Genomic DNA, 16,208 nt, shown 5'->3' with positions numbered 1-16,208 from the left:
CGAGGACAAAGTGTCCTCGAGTTAGCGTGGCTCTTTCATTGTGTTTATTTAAATATGACTGCGTTTGCGTGCGGATAATTATGGATCCTAAACGAAACATACTTCGAAAATGTAACCTTCGTACGTACATACTTATAACCGCTATTTATCGACATTTTATCGACAAAACCTTTTCACTAATTACAAAATGATTATAACACTAGACCTATCGAAATGATCAAAGCGGTCAATTCGTAATGTTTCTTCGAGATTTGATACGTTATTTTTTTTACCAACTTTATACGTTCTATATTTGATTTTATAGATTTGCAATAATTGCGTACATTTTTGAGGATTTGGATATTTCCTTTGCAACGTGTATGCGCAAAAGCTTGTTCTCTCCTCTGTATCGTGTAACTCTTCATACGTTTTATTCCTTTGATATTTCATATTTTATTCACTGGTAGTTTCATTGTTATGTATATAATGCTACATATAGTCTAGTCAGAAAAATTTACCAAATATCCAGCTGGACAGATTGTAAAGTACAAATTAAATAAATAAAAAAAAAGAATATACAGTGTAGAATATTACATTTGTGGAACTTCTCTGTGTACATATATATTACATTAGAACGTCAACTAACGTTTTCCATAGATGAGTTTTAAGTTGCGACGTCAATTGGTATATTATGGCGTCAAATTGTTAATGGAATTTTCTTACAGTGCGATAGTTTCTGCTGGAATATTAGAATTATGCGATGGAATTTATAATTTGCGATTACATGAAGTTTAATGTTCGTTGTTCTGTTCGTAGAATGGAAAATGGAACGGTTTGATAGCTGATCTGGTGAATCGGAAAACGGACATGGTAATGACATCTTTGATGATTAATTCTGAAAGAGAAGCCGTGGTTGATTTCACGGTACCGTACATGGAGACTGGTATCGCCATTGTTGTGGCTAAGAGGACTGGTATAATATCTCCCACTGCCTTCCTTGGTAAGTGGCCATAAAGATCTCATTAAACGTTAAATGGTTCATAAAGAAATCTCCTCGGATCCTAAATAATATGTATCAAGAATTAACATAGAAAAATGACAGATAATTAATTTTCTATATTAGTAATTAATCGTATATTATTGTGAATACATTGAATTTTACACAAATACGATTGAATGTTTCCTGCAAGAAATAACATCTAATATGTAAATATAAATGATATAAAATATATTATCAGTAAATAAAAAATATTCATAGAATTATCAAAAGCAAAGTTTCATTGTAACTATGATTGAAATACGTTGTTCAGTCGGAGCTTTCAATAAAATTGCTTCGAATGTTTTACGATCATCGTGAAACATCCTGTTCTAAAATTTCGGAAGTTTAGTACAGATGCTATTGAGGAACAGAGAGTAAATTCTAGATAAACAGCAGTAAACGTCGATCAATTCTAGGAAATAACTATGCTACTCACTCAGAAGAGAGTGGTTCTCAAAGATATTTACAATAGTATTATTCTGCGAAACAGGATTAACAGATCTTTCCAAATTTCAATCAAATTACTTAACGACCAATTTGTTAATGATTGGAAGGGAAAATATTTTTTCATTCAATCTTATTAACTCGTATGTTCTACGATTCTATAATTTACATAAAACTCAACATATACACATATGACATCAATGGTTTCATTTATCTTTCTCAGTTTATTTAAATGCGATAAAACTGAATCTCGTGAATTATTTAAAACTCTGTCAATCTCTCCTTTATTAAATTTATTCGATATAGTTAACATAAGTAACACTATTATACTATATATTCTTTGAAATCATTTAAAACGTGTACCTGTTTATTACTCGATCTCGTTTTATTCAACAGAACAAGAAATGTATTTTAATTTTTAATCGATCCTTCTATGGCTTTTTATAAGTATACATATTTAATAGAATATTTAACATAATATTTAGCATAGCTTAATATATTCTAGTATTTAATATAAATATACATATTTTATAAAGTAGTTGCCACAAATGTTTTTAATTAACAAAGTGTGTCTCCCTATCAAAGTAACAATACTTTTCATTATTAGCAAATAAGAAATTCCAAAGTCCATTGGACGTGCACTAATACAGACATTAATACAAAATATGATCTTACACATAGAATAAATATGATCGATGCATTCCACGTAATACGAAACAATTTTATTATTATTATTTTATATTATTCATTATGGTTTTCAGAACCATTCGACACCGCCTCTTGGATGTTAGTCGGCATCGTCGCCATACACGCGGCCACGATTATGATACTGCTGTTCGAATGGTTGTCACCATCCGGTTTCAACATGAAGGTAAACCCTTCAGACGCTGCGCAGAAACCGGTACTATTAATTTCGCTTCTTATTAGCTATGTATGTTTTCTCGCTTTCAGAGCACGAAATCCTTATAGAGCAAATTACTATACCGGACAATACCATTAATCTTAACGACACTCCATCCCTGTGACACAAGAAAAAGAGATTGATCGTGGGAGAACATTCTTCCCACGTACTTTCGTGATGATACAAATACCACGCAGTTTCCCCTTTTTCTTTATTCGGAAAACATCTCTGTTTCATTTTACTTGTCAATAAAATCGGCAATTTTAAGCGTCCATATCACTTGACATTTACGAGCGTAATTGGAAATATTTTGTCTGCAATAAGAGAATACAATTTTTATTTAGCGAAGAGAGATAAAGAAGGACACTTTGTATTTTGTGAATTATTTTTTGAATTATTTCTACTTCCTAAGATTCATTGCTAAATTTGATTCTATGTAATTGTCAAGGGTGATTTATATTTTCTTTAATCTCTTTCACAGAGATTTAAAGTTTCCTATCTCTTTCTGCTGTGAACTATTTTTAATTCCTAGGACGCATTTTGAAACCTGTTTCTCCATAATTTTCAAAGCTGATTCACGTTATATCTATCCATCTTTTCTTAAAAATTTTAAGCTTCTCGCCTTTTCTTTCTCGTTATCGGAAATTATTTCCAATCCTTAGAATTCATTTCTAATTATGTTTCCATAAAATCTTCAAAATTAATTCATATTTTCTCCACGTCGTATCCTTATTTAATAAAATTAAAGCTATAATAAAATTAAGCATCTTTAAGATATTAATCAAACAAATTGCATGAAGAAATACGAAACATAAATATTATAGATCATTTCACTGGCACAACTTTGAATGCTACTTCTAAGATCTAGCGATCCATCCGCAACTTTAATTCATTTTCTAGCATCGAACACGACATCTATTTATCGGATACCTTCACAAATATTCGCAATGCATTCTAACACAATATCTTCCTATCACTCGCTTTTGTTTAACCTTCTCACTGAATTCTTGCACGATTTTGTCTAAAATCTAACGCAGACCAATCCTACACCGTAGATTAGAACATTTTCTTATTATTGCAACGTTGTCGCCGTATTGGTTATACAAACGATACGAAATGAGTTCGAACGCGGCTGATTTATACTGGTTGCAGAAGAATCCATCGCCCAATCATCGGTTCTCCTTCTGTCGGACGTACTGGCTGGTCTGGGCCGTATTATTTCAGGCAGCCGTCCATATTGATTCTCCCAGGGGATTCACAGCCAGGTCGGTAAAACAATTTCTATCGACAATTAGAATCCTCGCACGTAAATCATATTTCCAGAAAAGCACGGTAGAAAGAGAGAACTCACAAAACCTATTAACATGTTTTCTCTGCATCAAAAGAGGGACGAATAGAAGGATCAAAGGGATTACAAGGACGTTCGACAAACGCGCATATCATCGATGAATTTACATGAACCGCCTTTATTTCATCTTCTCTGTTTTCCCTTCTCCCTCTGTGTATCTCGAGAATAATGTGTGATTAATTAAGGCTCGAAGATTCTTAGTAGAGTATGCGATCGAAGTATTTAAAGTCGAATTTATTATCTCCGATCTTTAATAATTTGAGCGTATATAATAATTTAAACTTAATTAACCACATAATTGAAACTCTTAAAATCTTATCCTCTGTTTTAATCATTCTGTACGTTAAATCTGTAAGGAATTAAATGATATAGGAATTTGAAAACCGATTCGTTGTAATTCAGAAAAGTTAAAATCTAAGAGAGACTTCAAAAAAGAATTAAGAATCGATTTAAACACGTTCATCGAAGAAAAGGACACTATAATCACATCAATTAAACTTTACACGGCAATGTGACGTTTCATGGCTACATGATAGCTGCGAAGTACCATAATTGGCGTGTAGAGGATGCAGGCAGAAATTGTTTGAATCATAAAGATACCGAAGATTATAAGACGGATTCGGGCGAAATATCAGCGGCATATGCCGTGCCAAGAAATTGTATTCGACAGTGTTCACCACGAAAAATGAACATTTTATTTCTCGAGCACACGTTGGATTTAATTTCGTCTTATTCATTGAATTATTTTGTGTTCAGTGAATTATTGCGTATTTTAAACTTTTATAATTTGACTGCCAAATATTTTATGTTCCTCAATGAACGGCCTGCATTTTCAAAACGAAGGAAAACGATGTAGTAGCGTTGAAAATATTATATAGTAGAGTAAGTGAAACGAATCTCGCAAATAGAATTCTCGAGTGATGTTACCTGTTAATACCGTATAACCTAAGGCTTCTAAAGTATGCCATCGTAAAATACAAAGCAAAATGTGAGCTACGTAAAAAGGACGCAAACATCGGCCTATGCTTTAAATTACGGCACACAATAAACAACAAACAATAAAAATCCACTAAATCCAATAAAAGTCTTACTAGTGAAGATAACGCAATTGTGAATGGAACATTAGAGCCCTCGAATTAATTAATAACTTTCTTCCTATACCAATCGAATTCTTTCTAAAGTTCTCTATTCTCTAGATATTTAATTTTAATTCGTCAAAAAATTTAAATTTTTGTGCTTATCGCAGATTCTCCTTACAAGCAAACGGATGATTAATTTTTTCTCTAGAATCGTACTAAATTTTGATATGATACACGCAAATTTTTCTTAATTCTAATTAAAACAATTGTTCGTTCCTTTTTCCATTCGTTCAAAGATACGAACTTTTTTCAGATATCGAGGAATTTAATTTTTTCATTCAGATTGTCAGCCTTTTTTTTCTATGCTGTTACAGTTTTCAAGAGTTGGTCAATGGCGTTTTGATTTACTTCACAAGCGCTTCTAATTTTGAAAAAGGGGAAGAAACGAACCATTCAGTATCAAATTGAGTAAAGAAAACCCGCTTAGCATAAAATCGAAAGATCTTTTAGGAGAGCTGAGAGTGCGATTGAACCCAAGACAAGTTAAACGACGTAGCAGAGCTAAAAGTCTTTTCGCAATTATCGATCGAATGTATGTCGCTTCACCAACGTTTAACGACATTCTTGTAAACTCAGATTCATGACGAACGTGTGGGCGCTGTTCGCCGTGGTGTTCCTCGCCATTTACACTGCCAACCTGGCCGCCTTCATGATCACGAGGGAGGAGTTTCACGAGTTCACCGGTGTCGACGATCATCGTTTGGCCAAGCCATGGTCCCACAAGCCTATGTTCAAGTTTGGTACCATACCTTGGAGCCACACTGACAGCACTTTGGCAAAATATTTCAAGGAGATGCACACGTACATGAAGAAATTCAACAAAAGCAGCGTGGCTGAAGGAATCGAGGCGGTTATCAGCGGGTAAGACCGATTAAATGACGTTGTTTCGTCTCCGAAATATATAAAAAAAGCGTGAGGTCTTTGCCGACAAAGTTTATAATAAAATTTGCGATATAATTCAATCGCAAAGGGTGGCTATTTTTGAAGCTTTAGTACGGAGATTTTGTGCATTTATTGAGTAGATTTATTATTATTACAATTTTTATGTATTTATGAGAAATTTAAAGATGTGAAGATGCATAGAATGTGTAAAATATAATATATATCAGGTCTGTAAATTTGAAACCGGAATTTGCCTATGGATGGCCCTAGCTGATAATGTAGTTATCACTAAACTGCGTCATTCATGCCAAAAGTCTTTGTTGACATCTCACAAACATTTTCGACTCGGAACAATACAAGTTTCATACAACAGCATAGTTTGTAATAGCGTTGAACATGTCAAATTTTGTACCTGGAAACTGCGATTTGCGGACAGCATTGATTTTCTGTTACCATTTGAAGAAAACTGCTGCAGAATCGCATCGAATGCTTGTCGAAGCTTACGGTGACCATGCTCTTGGTAAATCACAGTGCTTTGAGTGGTTTAAAAAATTCAAAAGTGGCAATTTTGACGTGAGGAACGAAGAACGTGGAAGACCACCGAAAAGAAGGGTGTGATCTATTATGAGCTGTTAAAACCTGGCGAAACCGTTAATACTGAGCGCTACCGACAACAAATGATCGATTTGAATCAAGCTTTGCGTGAAAAACGACCAGAATATCAAAAAAGGCAACACAAAGTAATTTTGCTTCGTGATAATGCACCATCGCATACAGCAAAACCGGTCAAGGAAACGATCGAAGCGTTCAGTTGGGAAATACTTTCGCACGCGGCTTACTCACCAGACTTGGCTCCGTCCGATTACTATTTATTTGCATCAATGGGACACGCACTTTCTGACCAGCACTTCGCTTCTTACGAAAATGTACGAAAATGGCTCTATGACTGGTTTGCCTCGAAAGAGCGACAGTTTTTTTGGCGTGGCATCCACCAATTGCCAGACAGGTGGGAAAAATGTATAGCTAGCGATGGGCAATACTTCGAATAAAATATTTTTAATCATTTTCATACAATAAACGTGTATTTTCTATACAAAAATTCCGGTTTCATATTTACATACCTGGTACCTACTGATAATTAGCAGGTAAAACAATTCTCTACTAAGTTTTATTTTTTACTTAGGTATTGTAGTATCATAAATATAATAATAATTAGTTTATTAATAATAAATGGATTAAACAGAAAACAATGGTTATTTAAGATGAACTAATCGTAACAACGTGTTGTAATTAATTAACAACTCTCGTCAACACAGATTCAACTCTCTCTGAACAACGCTAACAACGCTATCTCGACAACGCAATCCGTTTATGTCTCTTGGCAACTCTTTGTCTTTTGTCTGATATCTTTTGTTTAAGCCCCATCATGCACACGCTCAGCAACCGCTCGTTTACAATTCGCACGACACCCTCCTAGGCCCCTCGTCCACGATACTACAGTATATTTATAAAAATCATTAGTTTCTGTAAAATTTGTAGTTCTTTTCACGCTTGATAAACGAAAATGTGTTGTAAACTCGGTATTCTCAAAGAGTATTTTAAAAATGGTTTCCAACGGCACAGCCGTGCTCGGGCATATCGAATTGATTTCAGCTTTTAAATATGTCAGATTCGCTCGAACACCTACAATACACCTGCAATACACTTCTTAGTACGTTCATCGTGTATTTCTAATCGGTTAGAACTAAACGTCATTCATTCTTCAATGTTCAATTCGTTTCTAGAAGAACATTTACGGAGACCGGAAAACATATCGGTCTGCAGTTCACATAAAAAAAAAAAAAATAATCAAAGACAGACACGACACCTCATAACGTATTAGTTTGCTGAATTCGCTGGTCCTCATATTAGAACTTGATCCCTTAATCGCGCTAAATGTGCACGCATTATATATACGTGGTTCGTTATCGAAGCTTCTGAGCGAAGTTGCTTGTTTAATCTCTGTGAACTAGTTCCCACCTTGCCACTTTGCTGGTCTGCAAATGGTGTTGGCAGCTTTGGGAAGCAAAAGGTGGAGTGTTCGATGTAAATTATGGCGCAGATGTAAAAGAGGGGGATTTTTCTAACGGAAGGTCATAGGATGAGCTTTTAGCTAAATTTAGAATGTTACGTGGAGAGTTCACTTTTTAATAAAATTTCGATTAAACGAATTTACAATATTGGATGAAACGTTGGGCGTTGCACGTGAACATTGTTTTAAATTTCATTGTTATTTGAGGGTCTCGGTTAACTTTCTCAGAGTTTGTACAAGAATTCCGTTTATTTCCTTATTATCTACTCCTCAAACAATGTAAAGTTTCTTAAGTAACCTGGTTATCATAGAAATTTCCTCCCTGTTCAATCACTATCTGCACGATCCAAGATAATCAATCTTTTGTAAAGAACTTTCCTTGTTTCGATTATCAAAGTATATTGAAATTTATAACTAACCTAAATCGTTCGGTGTCGATATCAACGTTTCAGAACGAAAATCGATAAGATAAATCGAGGAAATTTCCTATAGAAGAATTTCCCCTTGTTCTTCGATAGAAAAAGTTGCAGCAGTGTAATTGAGATAAGAGTGGAAGATCATTCTACGTGAAAGAAATAAGTTTAAAGGTTCGACTCGAACGATCTATCGTGCCATTCGTTCGATTCCTTTAAAGTTTCGCTCCTCGTTTTTCAATTTTCTCAGTGACATCGTTTCCTTCTGCAACAGAGAAATGGACGCGTTTATTTACGACGGAACGGTCTTGGACTATCTGGTAGCGCAAGACGAGGACTGCCGATTGCTAACTGTGGGATCTTGGTACGCAATGACCGGGTACGGTCTCGCGTTTTCAAGGAATTCCAAGTATCTGCAGATGTTCAACAAGCGCCTGCTCGACTACAGAGACAACGGTATCGGCATCTGCTCGCTTATCGTCCGCAATTAAATAAAATATTATTTAAATACGTACATAGATTCCATTCGGTAATTGACACAGAACATTTCCAAGAAATTGCAGTGTATTTTATTATTTTGTATATCTTCTAGTCTCACATATCCGTATAATATTTGAGCATTTAACCCTGGAAGAGAAAACTGTCATTTTTACGACTGATAAAATTTTTATTTGTCGCAAATGACGCGTATGATCGTTAATTATTAATCAAATGATACGTTAAATTATTAGTATTAGCCGAAGCTTATGTTAGAGAAATATTAAATAATGTTACTATTATAGAAATGTGCACGATGCTTTCTTTTTATACTTCAATTCACGCAATTCGTCTTTTCTTACTTAGATTTATTTACCTAAGATTAGAGCTAGTTACAACGAATAACCAAATTATAATAAAATAATTCGAATAAATCTTCTTATAAGGTGAATTTGGAATTAATATGCTAAAAGCTGAACGTGTCAAAATTAGAATAATATTTTTCACAATTTCTGTACATTTTCTATCATAAAAGAAGAACATTGAAATTTCAGGAGACTTGGAGCGTCTTAGACGGTACTGGATGACAGGTACCTGCAAGCCAGGCAAAGAGGTACAAAAAAGTAGCGATCCCTTGGCGCTGGAACAGTTCTTGTCCGCGTTTCTCTTATTGATGATGGGAATTCTTCTGGCTGCAGCCTTCCTACTTCTGGAACATTTGTATTTCAAGTATGTCAGGCAACATCTGGCGCGAAGTGACGGTGGTGGTTGTTGCGCACTTTTCAGCTTGGTAAACCGCTTTTCCTAAATACAGTTTGTCATAGTTCTTTCCAAATTTATCGACGAACTGAATATTCCTTCGATTTTATTTCCATATTATTGATATTTCTATCGATTTTATTTTTATATTGCTTCTTTTTGCAAGAAAAACAGTCCAATTGTCACATTCGTATTCCTACATCAACAACGTCTACAACGTTCTACAACGATTTCTTCCTCGTTTTAAAAATATTCGTACGAAACCATGTACGTGTAAGGTTTCGTATAACATTTATACATAAAGCTATCTAATTGTTTTTTAAAGAGCATGGGAAAGTCGCTGACATTCCGCGGAGCAGTCTACGAGGCGCAGGACATTCTGAGGTACCATAGATGCAGGGATCCCATATGCGACACGCATTTGTGGAAGGTGAAACACGAATTAGACATGGCGAAGATCAAGATACGACAGCTGGAAAAGGATCTGGAGGCTCACGGAATAAAACCCACCCAGGCCAAGTATGCTACAATCATAATTCATTCGACTTAACGTTACTCCGCGAATAAGATGATTTTATATTATGTCCGCATTACAGTTAAAACTCTTGGCCTTAGTTCATTCAAGAGGATCTCAAAGAACGTGTTTAAATCCGTCGAAATTTCTTGACGATATTTACCTGCTTCTCTTTTAATTCTTCTAATATATTCTTTATTCCCAATTATGCGTTATAGATATAACGTAAACATAAAATTCTTGTAATAATTAATAATTAAACTACGTACGTTTTTTGCATTTATGGAAAATTTCAATGTGAGAAAGTTCATGAAAATGTACGAAATATTCAACCAAGAGTATTAGGTTGTAATATATAATATGAAATGTCCGACTTTTAACAGTTCATACTACTAAGCGTTAAAAGAAGAAGCGCTTTTGCTTGGAAATGTTAAAATATTAAAATCGTACGTGGAAAGGGAAATTCTCAGCTTTATATCGATGACATACAATGGCATACGATAATACATGAAATCGCATAAACATCTGTCGTCTATGGTCCTACAATTTCGTTACATATACGTGCGCAGGAAACAAGTAATCACGAAGACGATTGATTCCCTTCGTACAATAGCGACGTTCTTTGAGATCCTTTCGATGATTGAAGGAAGAAGTTCGAAACAAAGGGCAAAGGGAAGGAAACGTTCCATCCGTGACAAAAGAAATTCACGTGAACGAACTTTATCCAGACTATTCGATACACATTCGCTTCCTTTGAAGCACCACTAGCTTTCGAAACGAAGTATCTCGCGCTGCAGCTCTTTTTTTCTCCTCCGCCAAATTCCAACAGACCTTTGTTCTAGAAAGCTTTCCTTTAAAGGTCGACGCCTCTTCTGCCCGATTGCGAATACGATTTCGCGAAAGCGGAAGTGAACCCGTAACGACAGATCTACGCATGTTACTGCATAGTTATTTCACCTGTCCTCCGTAAGATTTACAAGGATTCAATCTCGATTCACGTTACGTACATTTGCCGAGGGAAATTTCTACGTACAAAAGGACGATAGAAGACAAATAAAAAAATAAGTCCATAGAATGATATGAAAATAGTACAAAGTATAAGAATAGTATAAATTCTCTTAAAAATTCCTCGAACGAGATTCTCTAGTGGACAATTAACGTTCGATTAATCGATAAAACGTCCTACACAATGCGCGGACGACAGAAACTGCGGATCGAGATTAAATCTTCAATTACTTTCTGACGTCACTTGGAGCCTGGCTCGCACAGCATGCACTTATCTACGAACGAACACGTATATACATTCGTATATACAGTCGTGAGATGTATATATATTAATTGTATATAAACGTACGATGTTCATGTATATACATCCGAACGCATATACACATGAGTACGTTAACGTCGTGATATCGCCACGAGCGTGTCATTCATTTCTGATTATTCTTTATTTCCTGAAGCTACTGACGATCGTGAGTTTAAGACCTCGTCCCTTAGTAAGATGGTTTCCCTAGAGAACGTAAGAAGAAGAGCCGTAATGCCTTTGGTGGCGATTATTATTGACTTATACTACTAGTGTCGCAGAATGAACAGCTTATAGAGGTTTACGATATTTCGGTTCGCCATTGAAACAAAATAGACTGAAACGATTAGATCACCGCAAGCATTTACTTCGACAGTTCTTGGGTATGACACCTGGTACATGAACTTGTATAACTTGTAAAGTTTAGTTTGCATGAGTATTTGGTAGATTTACATAGTTATTTGTTACGGCATTTAAATTTGATGAAATTATACATATACATGTAGGAATGATATATTATAAATAAGAGAAAGAACAGTATGATAAACACAATATCGTTGCACTCTCACAAAATCGAATACAATATCGCGTTTCGCGTATTTGTTACTCACTAATTCCACGTCACAACACGACGAACTTCTCTCGACCAAGATAAATTCAACTCTGACAGCATTTACCACGCTCATTTTTCCCTTAACAAGCCTTGGTAACGCTCGCAACATTCCTTGACAACATTAACGTATCTTGACAACGTTTATGAACAATCACCCCTCACGCCACGTCCTTCCCTGACGTCACACCATCCCACATACGTATAATATAGATACATAGAATAATTGTAAGAAGATAACTACGTTTCAGTATTTCAAATATCTAAGAATATTTTTCCAATATGAAAAACAAGAAATATTACTATACACGATATATTCTTGGAAAACAGTTTTACGTTTCGAATTCAATTTTAGTTTACTTCCAATAAATAAATGTCCTATTCCCAAGTATCTCTAAATAGGACAATGGACTCAGATTTACAATTACGAAGCAAGGTTTGTAGAAAATGTGTAAGAAGATTTCCACATCTTTAAAGAATAGTACACTAACGTGTAACGTCAATCGATGATCTTAAACTTACGATCGACTGTATGTTTTCACCGTATCACGTATGAGATATGTTCGACGGCAAATTGGCTTCGAATTTTCGTCGATATTAAGAGTTTCGCCCGTGGACACGAAGGGTAGATAGAAGAGGGAAACAAAATGGGGCAGGAAAACGTACGAGAAGAAGGCAAGAACGTATGTCGCTCGTACGAAAGCAGAACTTCTCAGCGACACGAGATCTCGGAATAAACTTCCGTTGCTTCCAGCTAGAAAAGTTTACACTGAAAACTTCGACTCGGATAAGCCCGCAGGTGTTTGCAGAGAATCCAGGTACATTGTTTGGACCAATCGCGAACGTTGTTTAATCGAACTTCCTGGAAACAGCCGATCCGGATCTCGCGATATTCGCACCCCCTATAAGTGACGAACTTTCCAACTTTCGTTTCGTGCCCTTTTGGAAATACAGCAGGTACTGAATTGCGTTTCAACGGGATTTGGTTCTTCGGATATTGGGTTAGATAATCTGAGCAAGGAAAAGAGAAGCCGCAAATTGTTACGGAGAAAGGAATTTTTTAATCGCACTTGAACATCGAAATCGACGATGGAAATCTAAATTTGAATTTGCGCTCAAGTTTTCACAAATCGGAATTTCAGTTGGATCATCCATAGGGAAACTTATGTTTGTACGATGATAGATAAATTAAATTGTCTTTGTTAATAATTTTTAAAAAGCCTGACACAGGCTTTCAAAAAATTTGAAAAGATTGTAAGATGTCCGTGATATGTTACATAACTATCCCTTCAGTTAGTTGTTCTTAAATTTATTCAATAGAATTACAAATCGGGGGAAAGAAATTTAAGGGTGAAGCCTTTCGCTTCAGCCTTCGAGATTCTAATTTTCCTACGGAAGATTTAATTTGTATTTGAATGGAGTTTGAATCGTTGAATTCCAATTAAGTTCGCATTTTTCGATTCCAATTTGGATTTAAATTTCAATTGAAATGATTAAAGTCGAATCTGATATTAAATTTGCGAATGCAACTATAGTCTCAATATGAGAGTCGAATAAGAAAATTAACATTTCATAAACTGAACTCTGCTTCGACTTTTGCCAAGTACTTTCATAGAGACAGGAATACGAAATTTTTCTCTTGTCAACAAAGAAAATGGAACGAAAATAACAGTCGGCGAGACTTCAAACGACGATTTCGTATATTCCGTCGAAGCTTCTTTCCTCGAATATCTCCGACATTTTCCAAATACTCTTCTCCGCGTTTTAGAATTCTACTTCGATATCTCTAGCGCTTTTCACGGGGTCCTCTGCGTTTCTGAAATCACCGAAAGATAGGAAATCCTAAAAAAGCTTGACAAAGGCAGATTACACGACGAGAGAGAGAAAAAGAAACGATAAAAGGATCTCTTGTCGCTTGAGACGTGTTGCTGGTACACATTAAGGGGTGGTTGGTGGCGATGGACGATGGTTGAAAAGAAGCCTGGCACATATCCACGTCGGCTTTTTTAAAGGAGGAAAACCGGAAGTCTCGGCTGGTGGCGAGGATGCTTTCAAAGCTCGGATCGCCATTCACAAGCGGAGTCATTGGCGGTGGAAGCTCCGCATCCGCTACCGCCATACTTCGATTCGTAAGTCCGCAACGCCCAAAACACGTAAGAATACTCGGTGACGTAGGAACCAGGGCAAATATTTTTCCCCGATGTGTCGTCGAAATAGAGTTACTTCTCGAACGGCGATTTTCCAGCATTTTTCATGTCCCCAAAGAGAGCTCGGTTTCTTAACATTCCATCAAATCCTTCCATTTTGCTATTCCTTTTTCGTTTTACATTCGATAGAACGTAATGTTATAAAAAGATTCCGCTCGATATGGTCGAATAAAAAAAAAAACACTCTTTTTATTACAGAGTTACGTTAATCCAATAAAATTATTCGAAAAGAATAATTCAGTCAACTTTATTATATTTTTAAGAACATACGGAACTGAGTTCTAGAATTCCTATTTGCACGATGGATCTGTAAATCAAGCCTTCGTTTTATGTATCCCCGCGTTCTCGAAATTACATCGCAAAGAAACAACAATCGCAATAGCTGATCTCAGCAACAAAACGGATTTGCTTTAACTTCCGCCAGCAACGTGATTCGCGAGATGTACTTACTGGGTCACGGATAGCCGATATTTGGCAGCGAAACAAGAGGCAGCAGAATCAGTTGCCAAATATCCGGAAAAATTCACGCTTGTTTGTCCGTCAGCTGGTGTCGTTTCGAGGCGTTTGCCATTTAAAAGTAAACCGAGCGCCACACAGCAAACAGAGAAACCGTAACATATGGTACAAGCATGACATCTGGCACGTCTGCTTAACAGGAAACGATATTGTCTTTCGGTCGGGACCATTTCGTCGACACGTTTGAAATTGTAAATCGTTCCATTCAGACAGGAGCGTCTTTGAATAATAAATGGAAACGATACGATGAGGTCGTACAATCAATTATTAATAATTTCCGATAATTTAACGAATCGAAGACCTATTGAGGGTTGCAGGAACCTCGTTCAAGGTCGTGCGATGTCAATTCAGAATCAATTTTTTAATTGCATATATCTTAAATAATTGTTACTTTCTCTAATTTGTAGATCTAACTGTGAATTATGGTTTATCTCTCTACCAAACAAAATTCTTCGTGATGATTTTGGTACTCGATTCATTTCAAATGTTATTCAAGAATTTACCACCATAGTGGATGAATAACGTACATAAATACATCGATTCACTCGGGCAGCCACTTTTACGATATCACAGCCATCAAAATTATTAACGAAATTTTACAAGTCACGGGCTGGAAGTTAGCGATGCTAATAAATTCTCTCGCGTAACAATAACGACATTGGCGATAAAAAGAATTAGCTCTAAAATTCGCTATGTCAATTTTCACAATCGCGAGCCATCTGACTCTCCTTCTGAATTTTAATTCTGCCTACAAATTGGAAATAAAATCTTATTTCCGACTTATATTTCGGAAGCTCCGATTTTATGACTCATTATCGAAGTACGTCGAAACGTTTGAAAACGACACGTTGAAATATATTATACAGCCTGTTACGGCATAATGTATACGTATTTTAAATTGAACAAAGAGAAACACAAAGATAAAATTTCAGTTTTCTCGGATATTTTCAAATGGTTGGCAGAAGATTCTAAACTAAGAGAGGCTCGGTGCGTACGATCCTAGTTGCTACTCGAGCTACGACCTTGCTTAACTAGGTGCTTTAACGCTAAAGACCATATCGCTCGCTATATCGCTTTCCACTTATTACCATTTACCGCGACAAATAGACGTCGATTTCAACGACAAGACCGAGAATCGCTTGAACATTCTCGCGTTACTTCGTATTCCACCGCGACTCTAACGTTCTATCCGGCTTTATTTTCGAAAAGCAAAGGTTCCTACGTCGCTTTGATAGAAATTGTCTTCGATGTGCACGTGAAAATCGATGAGTCGTTAGGTGGCGGTCGTTTGGTCGACTTGGTAGTCGTTTGGCGAAGTAAAGAACGGCGAGAACGAGAAGGGAATCGGGAAATGGCCATTCGAACGTCGATAAATCCGTGCACTGTTGACAGAGGGGAGGAAAATCGATCTCGCGAGGCTTGTTTCTGTACGATCTCCCCGGTGTCTTTTCCGCTAACGAGCCACATTATCCCCGTGTCCGGAAACCATCTTGTTTTTCTTCGAAAATATCATTGTGGAGGCTATCGTATTTCTTGTTTTTTCTTTTCGTAGCTGAAATCGGATTTGAACAGCGACGCAATGACACAGAAACCGAATGCTTTGGAT

At 36.2% G+C, this 16,208-nt stretch overlaps 1 protein-coding gene across 13 annotated transcripts in view; it reads left to right on the top strand.

The window, feature by feature from the left end:
• Positions 1–16,208, top strand: part of Nmdar2 (glutamate ionotropic receptor NMDA type subunit 2) — a 193,770-nt gene that overhangs the window by 170,833 nt on the left and 6,729 nt on the right. For 4 of the 13 annotated variants that reach the window (XM_069116416.1, XM_069116375.1, XM_069116367.1 and 1 more), the window contains exons 9-16: positions 796–979; positions 2,224–2,363; positions 3,516–3,628; positions 5,427–5,711; positions 8,467–8,672; positions 9,248–9,483; positions 9,778–9,971; positions 13,892–14,008. In XM_069116416.1, the coding sequence (XP_068972517.1) occupies positions 796–979; positions 2,224–2,363; positions 3,516–3,628; positions 5,427–5,711; positions 8,467–8,672; positions 9,248–9,483; positions 9,778–9,971; positions 13,892–14,008 (1,475 nt within the window). The remainder of the gene's footprint in view (positions 1–795; positions 980–2,223; positions 2,364–3,515; positions 3,629–5,426; positions 5,712–8,466; positions 8,673–9,247; positions 9,484–9,777; positions 9,972–13,891; positions 14,009–16,208) is intronic. The other 9 variants (XM_069116399.1, XM_069116382.1, XM_069116465.1 and 6 more) reach the window with 5 other exon arrangements.

Source organism: Bombus flavifrons, chromosome 1, assembly GCF_040668555.2.
Source record: "Bombus flavifrons isolate JBK064 chromosome 1, iyBomFlav1_principal, whole genome shotgun sequence".
In the NCBI taxonomy this organism is placed as follows: domain Eukaryota; kingdom Metazoa; phylum Arthropoda; class Insecta; order Hymenoptera; family Apidae; genus Bombus; species Bombus flavifrons.
This window is presented reverse-complemented; position numbering and strand designations above follow the sequence as displayed.